The following is a 27377-nucleotide window of genomic DNA, read 5'->3' as shown; positions in this document are numbered from 1 at the left end:
CATGTTTTGTATCTTTATGTTCGCAATATATTAAGACATATCTATATACATGCGTACTTAATAACCGCCTCATGGTACTGCGGAAGTATTGCGTACAACACGATTACTTCAGGAAAGAATTGCCCTAGTTTCTTACTGTTCCATATTACAATAGCAACAAAAAAAGGCTACAAATCTATTCACCTTCTCTGCTGTCCATGTTCGCTGCATTCAATAGTTCGCTTCTTTTCCCTGTACACTACCTTCTTCAAATAGTCAGTTCCTTGTCTGGGCGTTCTAGAAAACTCTTCATACACACACATAGCATAGTTTAGGCACCTAAAACCGACTTGGCCCAAGGATTTCCTTTGTGCAAACAGTCTTTGAAACCTAGTTAGTGCGTTGTATATGATAACGGAACACACAAACGCCTTTGTTTTTATTTATTCATTAATATCTGGAAATTTATGCAGCACCAGGTTGGCAACACTGAGAACGGATTTTTATGTCTCTAAGTTGGAAATATTGGCGATTTTTGTTAGAAATGTTTGTCATTAGTTTTCTTTTACGTATTTACCTTCACTTTCTTTTTCTTTTTAATCTTTTTCTTTAAGTATTGACCTTTCATATTTATTTATTTATTTATTTGTTTGTTTTTGTTCCTTTTCCTGGTTGTTGTTTTGATGATGTCTGGGGATCCTCTCCTTCTTTACCATTGTGACATCACTGAATGAACTCGGAAAATGATTACTTCTAGTAGCAAAGAATAAATAGAAAAAACAGAGACGAGAGAAGATCTTGTGTTTGTCCAAGATTCACTACATTTAAAGAGCAGAGAGTTCCATATCAAAGTTATATGGTGGATGATAAAATAAGGATGTATTTTGTTTTCTGCAGGTTCAGCAGAAAGAGGAAAAACAAAGAAAAAGAAAATTAAATAAACTAAACATAAAAAGAGCAAATCATTTGTTATTGAATTATTTTTTCTTCTCTTTCTTATTCTTTTTTTTTTTTTGTTTTGTTTTGCTTTTCAATATTTCAAAATATGCAACTCAAATCATTGAATCGATTAAACAAAAACAAAAACAAAAAATATTGACGTTAATGAAAGTTTAGAAGCTCATATATATATATATATATATATATATATATATATATATATATATATATATAGATAGATAGATAGATAGATAGATAGATAGATAGATTACTTTGATCTATTGCAACTTATCCAACTTAATCTAGTAGCAAAATCGGTTGGCCCAACGTCGGGAGAATGGTGGCGATGCAACATACCAACGGTGGCCCAACGTCAGGTTTGGCCACTTTGGCAACCATTTCCCCACCAAAAGAGCGGTTCACCAACATTTAGGCAACGCTAAAGTAACGTATTTCTTGGTTACGAAAGCAGTCAATTCTAGTACCGATACGTGAAGGTCGAGAGAGTAGTTCGTTGACCAACCATACATTTAGCCACGTTGGGCCAACGTAAGTTTTTCCACTCTAGGCTTGCACCGATCGTTTTAACCAAATCCCACTCAATCCCCAACGGTGGGCCAACCAACCTTGCTACTAGGGTATGAGCATTCTTCTGTTAAAAAGAGTGTAAAAACCTTCTTGGAAAAGCCTTTAAGAAGAACAAGAAAATGTAGATGTAATCAAAAATGCAGCGCTATTCAGCGTTTACTAGAATGTGACAGGATTGAGCAATAATATAAGCATTAGATTAGTATATGGTAGAGGGATGTTAAAATGTCCTATCCTTTATTTATAGGATAGGACAGGATTTTTTTTTTTTTTCAGAATCAACATTCATAAGACTACATTTCTCCCATATTACGTTTAAATTGGAATACTATTGTAATGTTCGGACACAAAATGTCACTAAATATTTTGCAGCAATACAAACCATACCGTTTATATTCTTGAAAGTGCTTGCATATAAAAATATGGCTTCTATTCGAACTTTATTCCTTATGTAAATTTAGTAACCAATCTAAAATTTCCGAACATTAGAAAAAAAAAAGAAGGCTGGTATTTGATCTGATGTTCTTAGAATAAAATTGATTGTCCAGAATTAGTTTTGCATGTTTCAACAGGTAAAACCAGAATAGCAATCACTGGAGTAAAGAGAATTTGAAGAGGTCGATAATTTCAGGTATCTGGGAAGTATTTCGACGAAAGTTGACATCGAAGAGATCAGGTCAAGAATTGCCATAGCCAAAGAAGCATTCAACAGGAAAAGATCATTCTTAAGTAACAGGCTTAAGAGTCTTCATCCCGGCGAAATTAAAATACCGCTAATTTTATAGTAATTATGTGATATCTTCAAAATAGATAAAAGATAATAGAAATGTGGAACAAGAGCGCCCGAGACAATATTATTTTACATGAGAAACCGTTATCACGACTCACTTATCTGCTTTAGATTTCGATCCATTTTGAAAATCGGCATTTATTTTCGCGTTTCTAAACAGCTGAATACGGAAAGCTGCTAGGTGACTTGTGATAACGGTACCTCAAGCAAAATAATATTGTCTAGGGCGCTCTTGTTAAATATTTCAATTATCTTTTATCTATTTGAAGATATCACATAATTACTGTAAAATTAGCGGTATTTTAATTTCGCCGGGATGAAGACTCTTAATATTAGACTAAGGAAGAAGTTGATCAAACGCTATATATGGAGTACTGGATTTTATCGTTCAGAGATTTGGACATTACCGAAGTTAGAGAAGAAAGCTTCGAAATGTGGTATTGGAAGAAGATGGAGAAGATAAAAATGGTTGGCAAGAGTGACAAACGAAGTTTTAAAACGGGTAGGAGAGAAGAGGATGCTTTTAGCTAGCATCCTTTGCAGGAAGGCCAATTGGAAAAATGAAATCTTTGAGTTTTACGTCCCACGGTTATGCCGGTTAGGCTAAAGGAGACGGTGATGATAGATGAGTGAAATGGCGGAATGAAGAAAGTGGGAGAAACGGAAGAACCCCGAGAAAACCCACGATCACGGTGTTTGTCCACCACAAAGTCAACACGACGCGAGCTGGGATCGAACCAGGGACCCCAAGCATCGGAGGTGAACGCTTTACCACTGAGCCACCGCGCCCCCCCAAAAGAAGGCCAATTGGAATGGACACATCTTGCGAAGAAATTGTCCTCTTCATACCACCAGAGAATGAAAGGTGGAAGGAAAGCGAAGAATAGGAAGAAGAAGAACACAGTTGATCGATGATTTGAAAAAGAGATGATGATATTGGGGTTTGAAAGACGGAGCTGAATATCCAGAAACGTGGAAGAAACATTTCCAGGCCGAAACCTAAACTGAAAAAAAAGAAGAAAAAAACTTATCAGTCTCAGGACTTGCCAAAAAGCAGAATAATAATAATAATAATAATAATAATAATAATAATAATAATAATAATAATAATAATAATAATAATAATAATAATAATAATAATATATGCAACTTTGTTACTATCATAATGCAGTGAGTAATTTATAATTTCGCCCATGTGGAACAACTTTATCCTGCCGTAGTCGGCTTCCCCGCTCAACTGTGTCGAATTTCTGGTTGCATAAGAACTTCCTCTATAAAAGTTTCCTCATTTTCGCTGACCGTGGCGGAGGATTAATAAGAGAAAGCCTAACTCTACTAAACATAGAAACGTGATACACATAGTGACTTTGAAACTCATGGTTATATAATTCACTGTTAGGTTTTACCAAGTTGAACTGCCCAAAAGATTCATTTTTTAGTAAGTGGGAAATTCTGTTATGTAATCATGAAGGCCAAGGAATTACGTATATGGAGACTCACTAGAAGTGCTCACCTTTTGTGCGTGTGATTCCTGGTTCGATCACAGTTACCACCATGTGAGCTTTGTGGTGGACAAACACCGTGTATTCTCGGGGTTTTCCTGTTTCTTTCCATCATTATCATCCATGCCATTATCACAGCTCCTCTTAGCCTCGGTCCATAATCATGGGCCGTTAAAGTCAAAATCACAAGGAATTACAAATACGAGCTATATTTTGCAAATATTATATGCGTACTGTTAGAGGCTTGTCTTAGGAGTATTTGTGTCATTGTTAGGGAAACACATACAACAACAGATACAATGCGAAACGTAACAGTGGGTATCTTATACACAACTAAATAATTAATCCAATCGAAACACAAAAATGTCATTTATTATTAACAATGGGCGTCATTCCTTTTAAATAGACACGCATAGTTTTATCAATGATATGCGTAGCTCTAACCGTGACACACTTAGTCATTACAGTGACACACATAGTTCTAATAGTAAAACACATAGGGTCTGCTCCTAACAGTGAAACACATAATTCTGACAGTGACACACACTCCTTACAGTGACACACATATCACTTACAGTAACATACATAGTCCTAATAGTGAAACACATAGCCCTAACAGTTACACACGTAGTTCTAATAGTGACATATGCAGTCCAGTCCTAATAGTGACACATATAGTCCTAATAGTGACACACATAATCCTTACAGTGACACAATAGTCCGTACAGTGACACAATAGTACTAATAGTGACGTGCAATCCTAACAGTGAAATACATAGAACTTAGAGCAACACACAGTCCTAAAAGTGAAACACGTATACCCCTAACAGTGACACACATTAGTCCTAATAGTGATACACGAAGTCTTAATAGAGACACACACAGTCCTAATAATGATATACAAAGTCCTAATAGTGACGCATATATCCTTAATAGTGACGCATATATCCCTAATAGTGACACACACAGTCCTTACAGTGACACAACAATACTAATAGTGACACGCAATCCTAACAGTGAAACACATACTCCTAATAGTGACACAGATAGCCATGACAGTGACATACAGTCCTAATAGTAACATACGATCTTACTACTGACACACATAGTCCTGATAGTGACACACACAGTCCTAACAGTAACACAGATAGTCCTAGTACCCCATGCCGTAAACGTTGGTGGACCACCGATTGACAACTAGCGACTTCTCGCAAAAAAAAAAAAAAAATGGCTGTCGTCCAGGGTCAGAGACGCGATGAAACGCCAATAAACCACAAAATTACTCCCCAAAATATGTCGAATCCCCTATATGCGTAATTTGTTTACATTAAGGTGAGTCTAAAAAACACTAAAAAAGTAAAAAAAAATGTACCCCGGAGTGGGCGCGAACCACCAACCTTTGGATTACTAGGCGCGTGCTCTTCCGACGGCACACTAGCGGCAATCCTTCGACGCATCCATAACGACGATTGCCATTTGCCGGCAAGTGGGCCACTTGGTGTTGGCAAGGCTTACGGCATAGGATAGTGACATACACAGTCCTCGAAGTGACACAATAGTCCTAACAGTGATGTACAATCCTAACAGTGAAACACGTAGTCTTAATAATGACACACATAGTCTTTACAGCAACACACGTAGTCCTAAAAGTGAAACACGTAGTCCTAATAGTAATACACATAGTCCTAACAATGGCACACATAGTCCTAACAGTAATACACATAGTCCTAACAATGACACACATAGTCCTAACAATAACACACATAGTCCTAACAGTGACACACAGTTTGACGCTCAGATATGCACTGTTTAAAATGGGCTTCAGTTCTGCTTTACACTGGATAAAACGGCAAAATATGGTTTAGCCCCTCCGTTGATCATATCCTGGATCCGCTCCTGGTGACACACACAGTACTAACAGTAATGCACATAGTCCTAACAGTGACACACATAGTCTTGAAAGTAATACACATAGTCCTAACAGTGACACACATAGTCCTAACAGTAATACACATAGACCTAACAATGACACACGTAGTCCTATCAGTAATGCACACAGTCCTAACAGTGACGCACATAGTCCTAAAAGTAATACAGATAGTCCTAACAGTGACACACATAGTCCTAAAAGTAATACAATAGTCCTAACAGTATTACACATAGACATAACAATGACACACGTAGTCCTAACAGTAATACACATAGACCTAACAGTAATACACATAGTCCTAACAGTGATACACATAGTCCTAACAGTAATACACATAGTCCTAACAGTGACTCATGCTATTTCTAAGTTCTGTGTCGCTTAGCTACCGTTTTGTTGTGAAAGAATTCTGTGTTTTAGCCGTCTCTCTGTGGGTTATCTTAATCATTTCTTTGCTGAGTTTGCTGCTCACCAGAGAATGGATAATGGAGAGGAGAGATTATTGGTTGCCATAGAAACACGATGCTCAACTTCTTGTTTGTTCTCCTTTACTTTTCATATATGTAATGTACGTATATATATATATATATATATATATATATATATATATATATATATATATATATATATATATATATGTGTGTGTGTGTGTGTGTGTGTGTATGCCTGTCCCTGCATTTTAGATCCATCTTTCTCTTACTTTCTTATTTTTGGTGAACGCCCGAGAGAACCAAATTAAAGACCCACCAAAGTGGAACGACATAAGTATGAAGGATGATAGGACGCGCTGCAAGAAGGTTTCACATTACCTATTTCTCCTTTATCTATCTTCCTTTTCACTTCGCTATATACAGCTTCTTTTTCAATTTTCATCCTTTTTCACGAAAAAAAAAATCTTCACTTTTCAACGATCTTTTTGGTCTTTCTCTTCTCTTGTACACCAGAGATACTTTTTTTCTTTCTTTCGTAATTTCATTGAAAGTATCAAAGATTAAAGTATTATTCAACCTTACGAAGTATTTTTACCCTTTATATGATTTTGTATTCTGGAATCTGAAGACCGAAAACCAGAGAAGGAAAACAAGTACACAGTTGGGGGGGGGGGGAAGGTAAAACCATTTCAAATTATGATGCCTATTTTTAGGCACTAGGGTAATGTCTTCATTATGCGATTACAAAAGTACCGATAAAGCTTTCTACTTCGGTTTTTTCAGGCCTGGAGGCATTGTAGAACACGTTACATATGGTTTTACGCCTTCTTACGTCGAGACATAAGGTCTGATGACGTCATAACTTAAAAATATTTTGGGGACGCGGTGGGTCAGTGGTAGAGCCTTCCCCCTCCGGTGCTTGGAGTTCCTGCTTCGATCCCAGCTCTCGTCGTGTAGATTTTGTGGTGGACAGATACCGTCCTCGTGGGTTTTCTCGGGGTTCTCCCGTTTCCTCCCACTTTCTTCATTCCACCATTTTTATTCAGTTCTCATAATCACCGTCTCCTTTAGCCTAACCGACATAAACGTGGGACGTAAAACTCAAAGGTTTCATTTTAAAAATATTTTTCGTTATGCCTAATTTTATTATTTTGTGGCGGGCTTACTTTTGCACGTAGAAGACTGAAACTATGCATACACATTCAGCGTACTCCTTAGTATTTTTCAGGTTTGTTTCAGAACTGTGCATTAAAATAGGGGGTATCAAGAGGGGCAAAAAGTTTTAAAAACAGGATTTTTTAAAAAAACAAAAATCCCCTTTTTCCTCGATTTTCCTGCCTCAGATATATGACGGAGATATGTGAATGGTATCGTTTGAATGTCTGTTCTATTCTGAAGAGGATGAGGAACAAAACATGACCCTAGGCTAAATAAGGATGTCTCAAGAAATTTTTAATATTATATCCGGGTCTTTTGAAGTAATCTGGGGCAGTGTGGGACTCATTGGTAAATACATTTCCCACCCCTACTATTCAAGATAGAAGCTTGAAATTTTGTACTCGCATTTATTGGTTAGTCTTTTATTTTCATACGTATATAGTGTATCGTATACTAAACAGTCAATACGTTGGAACTTCGTATACCAAATGAGAGATTCAAAGGGGAAAAGAGAGGTAAAGCAAAATATAGCGCAAATTCGCAGATTTACCTCATCACCTACTTCAATATCACAGAAAAAAAGATATTTCCGAAACAAGTGCTGAAAAAAAATAAAGAAAAAAAAACACCTAGGTATTTAGCATTACAATTGCCTGAATCAGTACGTACCAGGTTGTGTTCACGTACACATTTTTTAAACCAGAGTTTTTTTTATTAGTCCTGTTCAATACGCGCTCCGCCCTATCTTCTACCTGTAGTCTAACGACTATCAGACAGACAGTGTTGCCAATTACGAGGAGAGTCTACAACAATGACTGTCAAAATTCTTTCGAACATGAATCCTGGAAAAATCCTGGAATCCTGGAATGGACAGTTCGATTTGCTTACAATGTTATACAGGATGATTACAAAAAAATGAAATGAAATCTTTAAGTTTTACGTCCCACGGTTATGCCGGTTAGGCTAAAGGAGACGGTGATGATGAGAGATGAGTGAAATGAAGAAAGTGGGAGGAAACGGGAGAACCCCGAGAAAACTCACGAGCACGGTGTTTGTCCACCACAAAGTTCACTTGGTGGGGGCTGGGATCGAACCCGGGACCCCAAGCACCAGAGGTGAACGCTCTACCACTGAGCCACCGCGCCCCCCAGGGTGATTACAATTGGTTGGATCAACTTTTCACCTTCATAACACGGAAACGGTTTTTGTCTTAGACAAATGCACTAGACAGTAATGAAATGTCATGGAACCCTCCCAGAATGACTTGTTGGCTACACCACTGCGTACACTAGAAATTTATTTATTTATACATATTTATGTGTATTTCAGCATCTATGGCCTAGGACCGTGACGTATGAGGACTGACGTCCCTTGGCGAGCATGCGACTTGGGACCTGCATATATATTAGGTTACATCTCGGCATTTACCTGGTGTGGCTGAGGAAGTCTCAGAAGAAACGTCACCCATTATGACTTACATGAAAAGGCTGTAACGTCTTTCCGACCGAGTGCCTCCACCGGGAATTGAACCAGGGTCCTTCACTACAAGAAAGAATAAACATAAAATGTGGAAACTGCGTTTCACTCAATGTATGCTCACACGACAACCAAATTTGTGCCATAGAGGACCCAGTATGTGATCAGTATCTGTTAACTAGATGTTAGGACCTATACGACGCTGCAACTCAGGCACATTTTCTGGCATCGGTGTTGTTACAGACGTGCAGTATAATTGTTAGTGTAATTCTATCGGGCGGAGAATAATAATGAATTCGCGCTAGCCGTTAGGAAGGAGAAAAGTGTGACAGTGTTCTGTGATGCTGAATTACGGAAAAAAAAATAGTCAGAATTGTTATGATTTTTGCATTCCTTTCAGCAGCGATGCTATATGAGAAGTGAGCCTACAGCTTAACGTGGGATTCAAACCAAATGAGCTCCCGCGTGGAATCGAACCCTCTCCCACGGCAAAGGTGCATACGCTAAACGCTTAGCCACTAGTGAGCTTAATTATTCAGAAGTACAATAGATTGTCGAAGAGATCATTTATTATTTGTGTGATATTTTCGACGTTGTCTTATAATACAGTGTAGATTCAGGTTATCAGTATAGATAGCAGGAAGCATGTGATCGTAAATAAAATACGAAACTTACTGTTGGTATGTGTCGCAGCTAATTTTTAGAATACTTACAGCCACTGATACTGTTTCAATAAATATAAATACTTATGTGACATCACATTACTTTTAGTGATACTTAGTAGGTGGCAACAGCACCTTTCCCATACTCCCATCAAAGGGTCATTGAGGTTAATATCGGTTGAACTGGGTGGCCATTTATCACATGCAAGCTTCGTGTGAACGTCTGTAATTATGCCATATTCTGATCCGATACACGTGGTCGACTGGTGTTCTTTTTATTTAAAGAACAAGTTTATTCAAAGTAGCAATATAAACAGCAGATGATCCGACTAGGTGGATTTTTTTTATCTTATCAAAGCGTGTGCTGAACCGCCTTTGCCGGACAAAATTATTGATTCAAGTGACGCAAGTGATTCGAACAAAATTATTGACCCAGCTGACCCGGACAAAATTCGTGATCCAAGTGATTCGGACAAAATTCCTAATTCAAGTGACCTGGATAAAATTCTTGACCCAAGTGATTTTTGTGACTTGTAAAAATCTCGATTCAAGTGATCCAGGTAAATCGAACAAAATTTTTGACTCAAGTGATTTGAAAAATTATTGATTCAAGTAATCCATGTGATTCGAATAAAATTATTGATCCAGCTAGCCGGGACAAAATTTTTGATTCAACTGATCTAAGTGATTCGAACAAAATTCTTGACTCAAGTGACTCGGACAAAATTCTTGACTCAAGTAAGCCGTACAAAAATTCTTGACCAAAGTGACTCTTGTAACTCGGAAAAATCTCGATAAAAGTGACCCAAGTAACTTGAACAAAATTATTAACCCAGCTGACTCAGAGAAAGTTCTTGGTTCAAGTTATCCAAGTGATTCGAACAAAATTCCTAATTCAAGTGACCTGGGCAAAATTCTTGACCCAACTGATTCTTATGACTTGTAAAAATCTCGATTCAAGTAACCTAGGTGAATCGAACAAAATTTTTGACTCAAGTAATCTGAAAAAAATATTGATTAGAGTAACACATGTGATTCGAACGAAATTATTGATCCAGCTAGTCGGGACAAAATTTTTGATTCAACTGATCTAAGTGATTCGAACAAAATTCTTGACTCAAGAGTCTCGGACAAAAATCTTGACTCAAGTAAGCCGAACAAAAATTCTTGACCAAAGTGACTCTTGTAAATCGGAAAAATCTTGATAAAAGTGACCCAAGTAATTCGAACAAAATTATTAACCCAGCTGACCAAGAAAAAATCTTGATTCAAATAATCCAAATAATTTGAATAAATTTCTTGACTCGAGTGACATGGACAAAATTCTTGACCTAAGGGATTCTTGTGACTCTTATAAAATCTCGATTCATGTTAGTCAGGCGATGCGAATAAAATTCTTGATCGAGATGATCCGGACAGAATTCTTAACACAAGTGACTCAGGTGACTCGAACAGAATTCTTGATTTAAGTGACCCGGTGGCTCGAACAAATCTCGCGACACAACTGATTCAGGTGACCCAGACAAAATTCTTGATCCAAATGACCAGGACAAAATTCTTGACACAAATGACTGCCGTGACCCGAACAAAATTCTTGACCCAATGACTCAGGTGACCTAAACATAATTCTTATTCCAAGCGATGCAGGTGATTCGAACAAAATTATTGACCGAGGTAACGCGTACAAAATTCTTAACCCAAGTGACTCGGGTGACCCGAACAAAATTCTTGACTCAAATTACCCAGGTGGCTCGAGCAAAACTCTTGAAGTAAGTGATTCAGGTGACCCGGACAACATTCTTGATCCAAATGACCTGAACAAAATTTTTGACCGAATTGACTCAAGTAACCCGTAGAAAATTCTTGTCCCAAATGACTCAGGTAACCTGGACAAAATTCTTGATCTAAGTGATCCAATTGATTTTGATAACTCTTGACTCAAGTGACCAAGATGGCTTGGAAAAATAAAATATTGGCGAGTACCCAGTAACCTCTGCCGTTACTGTTGGTAAAGTGGAAGGAAAAAATGGAAGGGAAGAAGTACCACAAACGGTAGTTTTGACGAAGGGATAACTGAGATACGTGATGCAAAACTTCTGAATTTGCGGCAAATCACGTCTCAGTCATAATAGTTATGCGTAATACCTTTTCGTTGATGTCAGTTGGAAACACTGTTTTGGAAATGTTCATGTTGTTATCGTACGAGAACACTCACTGAAAAGTACGGGGGAATGTATATACGTGGCGGTCGTGTGAGAGTGTTCTAGATGTAAGTGAGGGACACATCATTGGTGTGAGTGAGGCGTGGAAGGGTGGTTGATTTGGTTTTTTGAAGCTACTGAAGAGAGGCTACCGAATATCAAGAGACTTTGAGTGTGGTAAATATGTGGAGTCTACAAGTGGAGCAATCAGGGTTGACAGCAAATGTTTGATGCTATTATTTATTCTTTTTTGAAAAAAACAAACGAAAATTATATATTTTTTTCCATTTTTAAAAACCCATTTTAAATTGAGTTAATCACACAAAATGGACAGCCACCGCGCTAGCTTTAATTCCAAAAATACTCGAAATATTGACCAGCACTGGGGACTTCTCAACGCATATTTATTCATTAAAGGTGAGAATGACTTCCATTGCGTTTTTCTAAAGGATTAAGGGGATGTGATTTCCTGCTTTATTGACCCTCTTCCAAATTATTAAATCGAAATACAAATAGAGCTTATACAGGATGTTTCAAAACAACACCGACAACGTTTGGGAGGTGATTCCTGACATCAAGATAAGAATAAAAGTATAGACCAACCTGGGTGCAGAAATCTGTCATCTCCAAGTTATAGACAGCCGAAAACATGAAAAAATGAACTTTAAAGGTCCATAGATCCAAAACTATGAAGCCTACCGTAGTCGGGTTAAGACTTCATTTAGTAACTAGTATGTGCCCTATCCAAGTATCCATGTTTCAGAATCCTGCGGTACTTCCGTAACAATTTTTATAGACGGTGTTTGGCTACGATCATATAATTTGAAGCCAAACAGCCAATGAGAGAGCAGATAGAGAGATGAATTGTGTTTATATACTTGAGTAGTTTTTTGTATCACTCAGTGTACGTCTGATGAGGATCTTGGCTAGAAGATCGAAACATCACGTGTAAATGTGTTTTTATATTAAATAAGTGCAGTCTTGTTCAGCAGTGTGTTTATTTTTCTGATTTTATTTGCAAGACGTATGACTGTTATTGTGTGACATAGCATAGTTTGGAAGTATATTCTTTAATAGAAATCTGCTTACAACAACCAAAGAGAAACACATTTTCTTCAGTATACATTCATCTTGTTATCATTTAATACAAATTGTAAAAAAAAGTTTTTGTGCACCAGAGATGTTATTCGTTAAGAGAACATTTTTTAAAATAATAGCTGCATTTAGTTTGTAATAAACAAAACAGTTAATAATGTTATTTAAGTAAGGTTGCCATAATTTTTTTTGATCCAAAATACGGACAAACCTTAAAATGACGACCCATCAAAGATACGGTGCCCAAACACAGAATAAATATTTTAAAATTTCTCACCTATAAATCACCTTTTTATGTTACCGGTATCACACATTGTTTACTGTAATACTTAAAACACTATTGAAAGCTAATGTTTTATAATTTTTTCATTAACACGAATAAAATAAAATTATAACATTAGATTATGTATATCAAATCTAACCAAAAGAACCCTGGAATGGAAAAATGAGATACTTCTTAAAAACATAAGCTACGTTATTAATAGTTACTAAAATATAAGTTACCGTATACTTATATCAGTGGCGTATTTACGATTTTGTTTCGGGGGAGGGGGGCTTTGCCTGAAAATGTGGAAATTCTGCAAGATATTTCATATACTTTACTATAGTAAGTAAGATTTCGGGGAGGTTTAAGCCCGGAAGCCCCCCCCCTCTAAATACGCCACTGACCTATATGATGAAAACACAATTTTTTTCGCCCGAGATTTTAGCGATTCCCGACTCGGAAACTTTCGGGCAGTTCCAAAAACTGTCAAATACGGACATTTTCGTATTTCATGCTTTGTACGATACGGATACAGACACGGACCCAAAAATACAAACAGTCCGTACAAAGTACGGACATATGGCAACCGCATATTTAAGAAGTAGTTCACAGGATACCAAAACAACTTGATACGTAATCAAATGCAGTTGAGTTCGTTCCTGTAGTTGCTGCCTTAACTTAGATTTTGGGGTAAATATTATTCTGGCAACACTGTAATTTCTATGGATGACAACACTGAAAATTCATCAGGTCCATATTTTCTTTTGTAGAATAACATTATTTATGATTGTGGTAAGTTGCATTTCATCGTCTCCTTTCACATATGAAGAACAAACAAATTCAAAATGGGAAATTTTGTATTATTTTTAGTATGTCAGGCTCTATACTGCATAACTTGCAATCTTCCTTTCCCCCTCATTATTTTACCTTCTACTTTATCTCCTATTACATTCTTGATAACACAATTTCTTTTCAAATAATGCCATAGTCAAATATTTGTCTATATGTTTAATCCAGAGAATTTTCTCGACATCCACATATCAATCACTTTGATACATTCTTAATCGAACTTCTAATAAATAGTAAATCTAGCATTTACTTTCATTCAATTAGTTTAAAGCGACCTGGGGTTCGATTCCCAGTGGGGACATTCGGTCGAAAAGATGTAAAACGCTTTTCCAGTCCAGCCACCCTGAATGAGGTTTTCCTCATTCACGCCAGACAAGTGCCGGAGTGGTACCTAACTTATAGATCCCAGGCGGCTTCCTTCCTTCCCTTTCCCCGATGCTCGCCGAGGGATGTCATCCCTCAAACGTGACGGGCTAAATGACCATAGATGCCGAAAGCACAGAAATCTAAATCCTAAATTTTAATCAATTAGTTTTGTGTCTAACAACGATGTTCTTTTTAAAGAAAAAGAGAATGGAGAAACATTGCTTCATTCCTGTAATACAGAAACCGCCACTGATTTTTTTGACTTTTCTCTCTTTTCCAGTATACGTAAAGTCTAACAATACGCTAAGGTTTTTCTTATTCTGTTGTTATTGACAGTACTTTGTACCAGTCACGAAATTGAGTACTTTGATGTACTTACTATCAAAGAAAAGCGAAAAAAAAAATAACAAAGAACTTTCTAAGACTTTTAAGAAAAGATTTTTCTTTTTTACCTTCTATGTAAGAAGCTCATTAACTTACATGACAGAGATCTTACGGGGGAAGAGGGAAGGAGGAGAGCATTGCTTCCTGATGAAAGAGACTTTGTGTTAACAGTTTTCAGGGTAAAGTTTCTATTCCATCCAGAAAACCTTCTGCCATCTGCTACTAAAGCAGAAAACTTCGAGGAAGCACTTTCTATTTTCCTCACTCCGACACTATGCTTCCTCTCCCTCTTCTCCGTGTCGCACGTGTCCTTGTCTTCTCAATGACATGAACTTCCGAAGAACAAGTAGAGAGAGACTGTTTGACTACATTTTATACATCCCCTTTGATTATCCCCTGAATCGTGCTCTGTGGATTTGATAACGGTGGATATAATCAAGTTTTTAACCGTTAGAATGTCCTTATATGCTGTATTAAACTTGGAGTTCATTTTTCAGGAGTTCTGAAGACACTCAGGGACGCTTTTAGTTTAATGAGTAATCGATCTGATGAATAAAGTTCTTTTATTAGTGTTTATTTGTTTCGAAGTTTAATTGCTTTCCTTGTCATTCGAACACTTCATACCTAACTTAGCCTCTCTTGCTTGTGTGGGATTAATTTCAGCTTGGCAACACAAATATCTTGGTTACTTTATGATTGCTTTCAGAGTTGCCTACACAACTGTTTTCATTACTTTTGAATTACTTTGAGAGTTGGAAACACAAACGTCTTCATTACTTTTGGATTACTTTGAGAGTTGGCAACATGAATGTCTTCATTACTTTTGGATTACTTTGAGAATTGGCAACATATACTACATGTCTTCATTACTTTTGGATTACATTAAGGGTTGGGAACATAAATGTGTTCATTACTTTTGGATGACTTTGAGAGTTGGCAACAAGAATATCTTCATTACTTTTGGATTACTTTGAGAATTGGCAACATATACTACATGTCTTCATTATTTTGAGTTACATTAAGGGTTGGGAACATAAATATGTTCATTACTTTTGGATGACTTTGAGAGTTGGTGACACAAACGTCTTCATTACTTTTGGATTACTTTGAGAGTTGGCAACAAGAATATCTTCATTACTTTTGGATTACTTTGAGAATTGGCAACATAACTACATGTCCTCATTACTTTTGAATTACATTAAGGGTTGGGATCATAAATATGTTCATTACTTTTGGATTACTTTGAGAATTGGCAATACGGATGTCTTCTTTACTTTTGGATTACATTAAGGGTTGGGAACATAAATGCGTTCAATACTTTTGGATTACTTTGAGAGTTGGTAACACAAATGTCTTCATTACTTTTGAATTACTTTGAGAGTTGGCAACAAGAATGTCTTCATTACTTTTGGATTACTTTGAGAATTGGCAACATATACTACATGTCCTCATTACTTTTGAATTACATTAAGGGTTGGGATCATAAATATGTTCATTACTTTTGGATTACTTTGAGAATTGGCAATACGGATGTCTTCATTACTTTTGGATTACATTAAGGATTGGGATCATAAGTGTTTTCATTATCTTTTGGACTTACATTAAGGGTTGGTACCTCAAATGTCTTCATTACTTTTGGATTACATTAAGGATTGGCAACACAAATGTTTTCATTACTTTTGAATTACTTTGAGAGTTGGCTACACAAACGTCTTCACTCTTTTATGATTACTTTGAGAGTTGGCAACACAACTGTTTCCATTACTTTATGATTACTTTTAGAGTTGGCAACATAAATGTCTTCATTACTTTTGAATAACACTGAAGGTTGGTAACACTAAAGGTCTTGGAGTTCTAGTACCTATTTTTGGGCCCTAAAATACTGTCTTCATTATTCAATTAAAAACAACCACTAAAGCTTTTTACACAGATTTTTTTTGTTGTTTTTCAAGTCTAGAGTCACGATTATAGTACAGGTTGCACATGGTTCCACGCCTTTCTGCGTCGAGATATAGGAGGTGATGACGTCATAAATTTTTTAAAAAATATTTTTTGTTATGCCCATTTTTTATTTTTTGGGCGGGCTTACTTTTGCACCTTAAAGATTGAAATTTTGCACAAATATTCAGTCCACCGAGTAGTATTTATCATATTTTTCATATCTCTGTGTTAACACAGGCGGGGGGGGGGGAGGTGATCCAGAGGGAAAAGGTAGAAAAAGGATTTTCCTGCCTCAGATACATGATGGAGACACGTGAATGCGAATAATATGATAAATAGGGATAATGCCGTAGCCGCTTGACTGAGAGTCTATAATTTACCTTAAAAAAAGCCGGAATTTAAAAGGGTTAATACTGTCGTGTTATTTTGAGAGTTGCCAAACAAATAACTTTCATTACTTTTGGATTACTTTGAGAGTTGGCAACACAAATGTCTTCCCTTTTTTATGATTACTTTCAGAGTTGGCAACAGAAATGTGTTTATTACTTTTGAATTACTTTGAGGGTTGGCAACACATTTTTTCATTACTTTTGGATTATTTTGTGAGGTACAACACAAATATCTTTAATATTTTTGTATTAGTTTGAAAATTGGCGAACATAAAAACCTTCACTACTTTTGGATTACTTTGAGAGTTGGCAACACAAATATGTCATTACTTTTGGATGCTAACAAATCCAGCAGGATTGTTTGGAGGAAGTAAATCACCTTCTGGACGATGAACCTAGGTTCAAGGTACGGGATAAATGAAATGAAACGAAATCTTTGTGTTTTACGTCCCACACTTATCTAGGTTATGCTAAAGGAGACGATGATGATGAGTAATGAATGTAATGGCGGAATGAAGAAAGTGGGAAGAAACGGGAGAACCATTAGAAAACCCACGCACACGGTGTTTTTCCACCACAAAGTTCACTTGGTGGGGGCTGGGATCGAACCCGGGGTCCCAAGCATAAGAGGTGAACACTCTACCACTGAGCCACCGCGGCCCCGGGGTAAATGTATTGCATTAAAACAGAATAATGTGGTGGTATTAAGTAGTGCGGCAATAAAATTCTTAGACTCGTAGAAAAAAAATATTTACGCTAACTATATAGTCATGAAGAAGTTATGTTATTTTTTTATTATTATTTGTGTCTTATAGTTTACGACATATTTAAACTCGAAACAATTTTGCATATGCGACATTCAAACACGTTAAAAAGAATTATGATACGTAAGAAAATGGCGGACAAAAGCATCGAGAAGCAGGTGCTGGAGCGAAAATGGACGGTTAAGAAACACGGACTAATAAGAGGTTGGTTGTAAGGAAGGTTTGAGAGCTTTAGCTATCAGCCACCTACGGCGCTAAACACAAATGCCGACTTGTTTGGAAAATGGTCTCGCGAAAAAAAAAAAAAAAGTCCGCTCATTTATTCGGTTTCTGTGAGCGAAATATGTAACCGCGGCTCAAGTTTACTGGCAGCTGATAGAGTTTTACGTTGAGACTGTAATGTCTCGTCAGAACGTCGCAGAATGGTGTCGAAAGTTTGCGTCTGGTGGAGACACGTGACCGGCGAGGAACATAGTGGCCGACCCAGCACGGCATCAACAGATTTCAGCACAGCTCGCCGGGATATCATCGACCATCCTCCCTACAGCCTGGACCTCGCTCCAAGCGAATTTCATCTGTTCCTAGGAGGCCGTCACTTTGCTTCAGACGAGGAGATTGAGAGTCTTCATTCCGGCGAAATTAAAATACCGCTAATTTTACAGTAATTGTGTGATATATTCAAATAGATAAAAGGTGATTGAAATATGGAACAAAAGCGCCCTAGACAATATTATTTTGCGTGAGGTACCGTTATCACAAGTCACCTAGTGGCTTTCCGTTTTCAGCTGTTTAGAAACGCGAAAATAAATGCCGATTTTCAAAATGGCTCGAAATCAAAAGCAGATAAGTGACTCGTGATAACGGTATCTCATGTAAAATAATATTGTCTAGAGCGCTCTTGTTCCACATTTCGATTATATTTTTTATCTATTTTAAGATATCACATAATTACTGTAAAATTAGCTACCGGTATTTTAATTTCACCGGGATGAAGACTCTTAAATACTTTGTGACAACGTGGCTGAACACGAAAATATAGGATTTTCCCAGGGGGAATCTTCAAATTCATCCCACGATGTGATAAGTGTTTCAGTCGATGTGGAGACTTATGTCGAAAACTAAGCTAATGTATATACTATCTGTGGCTGTATTGCGTGTATGAAATAATATATACAGATTTCATTCCAGGCTTGGTAACGTTACTTTTTGATCATTCCCCGCGTATCAGGCCCGTATCCAAGGGGGGTCTAGGGGGGCCCCCCTAAATTTTTGCTGGCCCCCTAAAAGTTTTACAGTAGGCTTGCAAAAGATCTATAATATGGTGATGAACTATCATATGGTTGGATCGGGCCCCCCTAACTTCAGCCGGGCCCCCCTACAGTTTTGGGCTGGCTACGGGCCTGCTGCGTATACATATAATGGAATATTTTTCTCCTCTTGTAAAAAAAAAGCTTAATTCGAACCCTGGCCTATAGTCACTTCACAAATAGTTTACGCCAATAAAGTACTGCTAGTCTATTAGTCAATTGAGAGCTGAATAACTGCTAATGTCAAGTGACTACTTTAATGAGTCCACACTGTACTGTATTCAATTACGGAAAGTCTTTCAGAGATTCTCTCTTTTTAATTTGTATTTTTTTGTGTTCTTTTTTAAGAGCACTCTTTTTTTTTAGTCGTCTATTTTTCACTCTTTTCAAGAGGAACAATGCATTTTGTGAATTTTCTTTTGTTTTCTATTTTTAGTTTTTATTATGAAAGAAGTTTGTCAACGTAATCAAAAAGTTGAAAGAAAAAGAAGGAAAAATAATGCTGTTCCAGTTTTTCTTCCTATTTTTTTTATGTGCCATTCTTCCCGCCATTCCGAGCGAACAGAAGGAGACCTCCCGTCTGTCCTCAAGCCATAAATCTCCTCCAAGAGCTTCCTGATGTCACCACAAGGTGGCAGGGCAAGTCAGAGAAACACTCAGGAAGTTGCATGATTTTTATTTTTTATTTTTAAAGCAAGGGAATAAAAAAGACAAAAGAGAGGCACGGAAAACCTAAATATATGGTTTCAGTGGTATCCCAGGAAGATAAGTATATTGCTGTAATGAAAAACCTTTTAATGTAACAAATACTCGGAAGAGAATCAGGTATTCATACAGGGTGATCTGAATCCCTGACTGAGCTCAGGGTTCCGGATTAATTGTATTCAATACCGGTCCCCAATCTTTGTTTTTTTTAAAAACCCATTAATATCTGTGGGGAACTATTTTTCTATTTTACTTAAAATGGAATTTTAACCCTCGACTACCAATGGGAAGGGGAGGTACTTTGTGCCCACCACAGTATGGTACTTATTTCTTATTTTGCAACACCTGATATATATATATATATATATATATATATATATATATATATATATATATATATATATATATATATATATATATATATATATATATCGGGTATTGCAAAATAAGTGTTACAACCCTCGGGAGGTGACTCCTGCCACTGAGACAAGAAAGAAAGTTCTCTTCAACTTTCGGCTATCGGACATAGTTTCGGATCTACAAGGTGCCGAAAGCGTGGGAAAATGACTTTCGGACGCCAATAGTTCGGAAACTACCCAACGTAAAGAGGGCGGGTAAAAAAAAAATCACTGAAGAAGTCATACCTGCTCTATTAAATTTTGCATGTTTCACAATCCTACCATGCACGCGAAAGGGATTCCCCAAAGGAACGTAGGGAGTCACGGATAATCTGCCAAATGAAAATTGGTCTAAATGGATATCATTTGATAGGCTTTCTACCAGGTAATAATAATTCCTTTGTATTAAATTGATATCTGGAACAAATACAAAATGGCGGACACCTTCATGCCCGTTGTGTGTGGTTGCATAATCGCCAGGTACGGATGCTGGCCAACAGTGACGTTCTGAGTATTAAGTGTAGCAAATTTGTACTCAAATGCTCTAGAAAGACATCTGGAGTGTCTGTAGAGCACAACAGATGAAGCAAGGTGATTCATATGTGTGGAAACACTTAACGAAAAATGCACAGAAATGCACTCATACTCAGTAAACGTGAGTTCAAAGCGTCGGAAATGTAAGGATTAGCGTCAAGAACATGTAAGCCATTGCCAATTCACCAATAATATTCCCTCAAACCGATGCAACATGATGTGCACGGTTGCATACCAATAAGGATGCAACAACTTAGGTCAAGTTGAAATTGTGCAATGGGACTCACTAAAAAACTGGGTAAACTAAATAGATGTCACTAGTGGGATCGCATGATCAATATTGAAATGTGGCCAATGTGTGTGTTGATATCGACATGTAACTAATGGACAAATGTCAACATGTCCCACTACTGCTGGGACATCGTCTCACGTGCGAAAAACAGGAAAATAACTACTCGGGTCTTGAATCTGAGGTCGTGGGCTCCCAGTAGGATTGGAAACTGCGACCACGCTAGCAAAACCGAGCGCTCTAGCCCTGAGGTTCGAGGAAATCTCACTTTCTCTGTATTCATTTCTTTGAGGAGCCCACTTTGTTTGGCAAGCGCTCTTGTACAGCCTCCCAACATGCTTGTGTGTTTTATTTTGTTACTCCTACTGCACAGTTGTAAACAATCAGAGCTTTAAGTCGTTTCTTCCTATTTCTCATGTCGTTTTATTTTCCATATGTATGGTGTTCCAGCAGTAGTGTTACATGTGCCAAAGTAGTTCATTTTCGTCTTTGTCTTGGCATGTGCACTGTGTGTAAGATACGAATTCCTGGAGATACGAATTTCTGGAGATATTTCCCTATATTTTGAGTACGTCATACGTCCCAGAAGACGTGGGACATGATACAAGTTTGTTATTTTCACCCTCTATCAGAATTTGAACCATGGATTAATATATTTCTTTATATATGTGTCGACTGTGGGACAATGCCCCAAACAAAAAGGGACATTGATACAATCGTGTTCTAGTTACGTTCTATCAAAAAGTGCACCAGATATAATAGCAGAATGTACACGTGAGACGTGAGACCGTGTCCCAGCAGTAGTGCGACATGTTGACATTTGTTCATTAGCTACATGTTGATATCAACACACACATTGGCCACATTTCAATATCGATCATGCGATCCCACTACTGACATTCCTTTAGTTTACCCAGTTTCTTTGTGAGTCCATTTGCACCATTCCAATTTGGCCTCAGTTGTTGCATCCTTATTGGTATGCAACCATGCACATCATATTGCATCGGTTTAAGAGAATATTATTAGTGAATTGGCAATGGCTTTCATGTTCTTGACGCTAATCCTTACATTTCCGACGCTTGAACTCACGTTTACTGAGTATGAGTGCATTTCTGTGCATTTTTCGTTAAGTGTTTCCACACATATGAATCACCTTGCTTCATCTGTTGTGCTCTACAGACACTCCAGATGTCTTTCTAGAGCATTTGAGTACAAATTCGCTACACTTAATACTCAGAACGTCACTGTTGGCCAGCATCCATACCTGGTGATTATGCAACCACACACAACGGGCATGAAGGTGTCCGCCATTTTGTATTTTTTCCAGATTTCGACTTAATACAAACGAATTATTATTACCTGGTAGAAACCCTATAAATTCATATCAATTTAGACCAACTTTCATTTGGTAGATTACCCGGGACTCCCTACGTTCCTTTGGGAAATCCCTTTCGCGTGCGTGGTATGATTGTGAAACATCCAAAATTCAATACAGCAGGTATGACTTCTTTAGTGAATTTTTTACCCGCCCTCTTTACGTTGGGTAGTTTCCGAACTATTGACGTCCGAAAGTCATTTTCCCACGCTTTCGGCATCTTGTAGATCCGGAACTATGTCCGATAGCCGAAAGTTGAAGAGAACCTTTTTTCTTGTCTCAGTGGCAGAAGTCACCTCCCAAGAGTTGTATCACTTATTTTGCAACAGCCGATATATATTAATATATATAGATATGGCCGGATTTAGGGGTGCAAAGGTGCACGTGCACTCCCCCTTCATTGTAAATGTACACTAGCTAAAGTGAGAAGTTAACAGTGAAAATAGCAACACTTTCGGAAAATATCTGCTGTCATGTTTCCGTTTTGGCTTAAAACAAAGGGGAGTTCTGTAAAATCGATAGTTTGAGGCAGTTTTCTAAAAGTTGAGAAAAAAAGGGGGATTCACTGAAAGCAGATACTTAGCATTTCCAGGTCATTTCCTAATTCACACAACAGATGCGTAAGGCATTTTAAAAATTCCAATTCAATTCAAATATGCTTGTAGTTATTAGTACACCCCTCTCAGAAAATCCTGGATCCGACCCTATATATATATATATATATATATATATATATATATATATATATATATATATATATATATATATGTGTGTGTGTGTGTGTGTGTTTGTGTGTGTACGTGTAGGGGATGATTAGGTGCGTATATGGGTGAAATTCATCACCATTATTGAGATTACACTCTGAACGAGAGATTTTTCTTTTGATATTTCAATGGGCAGCCATTGTGACTAAATTTTTTCCGTGGTTTTTCCTCACTTTCACCAGTCATGAATTTATGCTCCTCGATTTATAACATATATTTTCATTTGACTAAATGTAAAATGTATTAGGAAAAATAATTTTAAAAATTACATATCTACTAATGACGTTTTCTCTTTTTCTTTTTCAGACTTAAAACGCGAAGCAACGATATGTCACATGTTAAAACATCCGCACATAGTAGAACTCCTGGAAACCTACAGCTCGGAAGGCATGCTTTATATGGTGTTCGAATAGTAAGTAACTGGTATCAGGTAAAAAGAAAAATTAGCAACAAGAATAAGCTTTATATGAAAAATTACAATTAGGGTAAACGTTATATGAAAAATTAACAATTAGAATAAGATGTATATGAAAAATTAACAATTAGAATAAGATGTATATTAAAAATTAACAATTAGAATAAGATGTATATTAAAAATTAATAATTAGAATAAGATGTATATTAAAAATTAACAATTAGAATAAGATATATATTAAAAATTAACAATTAGAATAAGATGTATATTAAAAATTAACAATTAGAATAAGATGTATATTAAAAATTAATAATTAGAATAAGATGTATATTAAAAATTAACAATTAGGATAAGATGTATATTAAAAATTAATAATTAGAATAAAATGCATATTAAAAATTAACAATTAGAATAATATGTATATTAAAAATTAATAATTAGAATAAGATGTATATTAAAAATTAACAATTAGGGTAAGCTTTATATGAAAAATTAACAGTTAAGATAAGTTTTATGTGCAAACAAAACAATTAGGATAAACTTTATGCTAAGGTTCAAAAGAAAAATTAATACAGTAGACTCCCGAGTGTCCGGCGTAATGTGGCGAAAGGGTAGGCCGGATAACAAAGAAGCCGAACAGGCCGGAGTTCTATGAATTCATTTTTTTGTCCCACCAATAATGTTTCCTCAATAGTTACTACAATATTTGTATTCGTTTACCACCCATTTTCAAATCTTCACTATAGTACACTTAAAAAAAAAAACATTAAGCATACCCCAAGAACAATTTATGAATACAGTACTGTATGTACTGTACAGCTAGAATCAGGAACAGCGGCAAGCGTACTGTAACTGACGAAACAATGAACAAAGAGCAGAACGCTGCTCACAACTTGCATTTTGCACACGACACGTAGGAGGATCGTAGCAGATGCCCGCTTCCAATTCCTTGGTAATGTTGCCAATGCATCGCTTTGTCTTCCTCATTTAATTATGATAAAAGAATACTAGGCCGGATAGTCGCGAGCCGGACACTCGGGAGTCTACTGTACTAAAAATAAGTTTTATATGACAAATAACTGAATAAGAATAAGCACTATATCGTAAGAATTAGCTGAGTAAAAATGAACTTTACAAGAAAAATTAATAATTATGATAAGCTTTGTTTGATAAATAATTTAATAAGGATAAGCTGTATATGAAAAGTTAGAATAAGTTGTATACGATAAGAAATAGATAAATAAGGATAAGCTTTATATCATAAGAAGTAACTGAATAAGAACAAGCTTTATCGATAAGAAATTGCTGAGTAAGGATAAGCGTCATACGTTGGGAAATAGCAGAATATAAATAAGCTATTTATAAAAATAGGATAAGCTATGTACGATAAGAAATAACTGAATAGGTAAGAAATAGCTGGATACGTGTAAGTTTTATACGATAAGAAATGGCTGGATAAATACAAGCTTTATATGGTAAGAAATAGCTGAATAAGGATAAGCTTCATATGGTGAGGAATAGCAGAATATGGATAAGCTATTTATAGAAAATAGGATAAGCTCTGCAGGATAAGCTATTTGTAAGAAAGAATAGGGTAAGCTTTATACGATAAGAAATAGCTGAATAAGGATAAGCTTTATATGGTGAGGAATAGCAGAACATGAATAAGCTATTTATAAAAAAAATAGGATAAGCTTTGCAGGATAAGCTATTTATAAAAAGTAGGATAAACTTTGCAGGATAAGCTATTTATGAAAAGTAGGATAAGCTTTGCAGGGTAAGCTATTTATAAAAAATAGGATAAGCTTTGCAGGATGAGCTATTTATAAAAAGTAGGATAAGCTTTGCAGAATAAGCAATTTATAAAAAGTAGGATAAGCTTTGCAGAATAAGCTATTTATAAAAAGTAGGATAAACTTTGCAGGATAAGCTATTTATGAAAAGTAGGATAAGCTTTGCAGGGTAAGCTATTTATAAAAAATAGGATAAGCTTTGCAGGATAAGCTATTTGTAAGAAAGAATAGGGTAAGCTTTATACGATAAGAAATAGCTGAATAAGGATAAGCTTTATATGGTGAGGAATAGCAGAACATGAATAAGCTATTTATAAAAAATAGGATAAGCTTTGCAGGATAAGCTATTTATAAAAAGTAGGATAAACTTTGCAGGATAAGCTATTTATAAAAAGTAGGATAAACTTTGCAGGATAAGCTATTTATAAAAAGTAGGATAAACTTTGCAGGATAAGCTATTTATGAAAAGTAGGATAAGCTTTGCAGGGTAAGCTATTTATAAAAAATAGGATAAGCTTTGCAGGATGAGCTATTTATAAAAAGTAGGATAAGCTTTGCAGAATAAGCAATTTATAAAAAGTAGGATAAGCTTTGCAGAATAAGCTATTTATAAAAATAGGATAAGCTATGTACGATAAGAAATAACTGAATAGGTAAGAAATAGCTGGATACGTGTAAGTTTTATACGATAAGAAATGGCTGGATAAATACAAGCTTTATATGGTAAGAAATAGCTGAATAAGGATAAGCTTCATATGGTGAGGAATAGCAGAATATGGATAAGCTATTTATAGAAAATAGGATAAGCTCTGCAGGATAAGCTATTCGTAAGAAAGAATAGGGTAAGCTTTATACGATAAGAAATAGCTGAATAAGGATAAGCTTTATATGGTGAGGAATAGCAGAACATGAATAAGCTATTTATAAAAAATAGGATAAGCTTTGCAGGATAAGCTATTTATAAAAAGTAGGATAAACTTTGCAGGATAAGCTATTTATGAAAAGTAGGATAAGCTTTGCAGGGTAAGCTATTTATAAAAAATAGGATAAGCTTTGCAGGATGAGCTATTTATAAAAAGTAGGATAAGCTTTGCAGAATAAGCAATTTATAAAAAGTAGGATAAGCTTTGCAGAATAAGCTATTTATAAAAAAAATAGGATAAGCTTTGCAGGATAAGCTATTTATAAAAAATAGGATAAGCTTTGCAGGATAAGCTATTTATAAAAAGTAGGATAAGCTTTGCAGGGTGTTATTTATAAAAAGTAGGATAAGCTTGTGCAGGGTAAGTTATTTATAAAAAGTAGGATAAGCTTTGCAGGGTAAGCTATTTATAGAAAGTAGGATAAGCTTTGCAGGGTAAGCTATTTATGAAAAGTAGGTTAAGCTTTGCAGGGTAAGCTATTTATGAAAAGTAGGATAAGCTTTGCAGGGTAAGCTATTTATAAAAAGTAGGATAAGCTTTGCAGGATAAGCTATTTATAAAAAGTAGGATAAGCTTTGCAGGATAAGCTATTTATAAAAAGATAGGATAAACTTTGCAGGATAAGCTATTTATAAAAAGTAAGATAAGCTTTGCAGGATAAGCTATTTATTAAAAGTAGGATAAGCTTTGCAGGATAAGCTATTTATAAAAGATAGGATAAGCCTTGCAGGATAAGCTATTTATAAACAATAGGATGAGCTTTGCAGGGTAAGAAATAACTGAATAAGAGTAAACTTTATATGATACGAAATAGCAGAATATGAATAAGTTATTTATTAAAAAATAGGATAAGCTTTGCATTCTGTACGATAAGAAGTAGCTGAATAAGGCAAAGCTTAATATCATAAGAAATTAATGAATAAATATACGTTTTATATGAAAAATTAACAATTAATATCCTAGAAATTAATTATAGAGACTCAACAGAAACAGATGTTTGTTATTACAACCCGACCTCTGTTTGTCTCTTATTTGCTGAAATATGATCTTTTAAATTCCACTGTGTGTGATGTGTCAGGGCAATCGCTTCTAGGCCTGTTATTTACCCTATCATATATAATTAGCTCCCTGCTTTCTATGATTCCCAGTAATTCATGTTTGTCGATAA

General features: G+C 36.1%; 1 protein-coding gene across 3 annotated transcripts in view; it reads left to right on the top strand.

Annotated features, from left to right (window-relative positions):
• Window positions 1-27377, top strand: part of LOC145684462 (peripheral plasma membrane protein CASK-like) — a 547766-nt gene that overhangs the window by 379624 nt on the left and 140765 nt on the right. For all 3 annotated transcript variants that reach the window (XM_081756883.1, XM_081756882.1, XM_081756885.1), the window contains exon 3: window positions 23385-23490. In XM_081756883.1, the coding sequence (XP_081613009.1) occupies window positions 23385-23490 (106 nt within the window). The remainder of the gene's footprint in view (window positions 1-23384; window positions 23491-27377) is intronic.

This window comes from Thermobia domestica, chromosome 4, assembly GCF_964235325.1.
Source record: "Thermobia domestica chromosome 4, izTheDome1.hap1.1, whole genome shotgun sequence".
Taxonomy (NCBI): domain Eukaryota; kingdom Metazoa; phylum Arthropoda; class Insecta; order Zygentoma; family Lepismatidae; genus Thermobia; species Thermobia domestica.
Note: the sequence above shows the minus strand (reverse complement) of the source record. Positions and strands in the feature narration are given on the sequence as shown.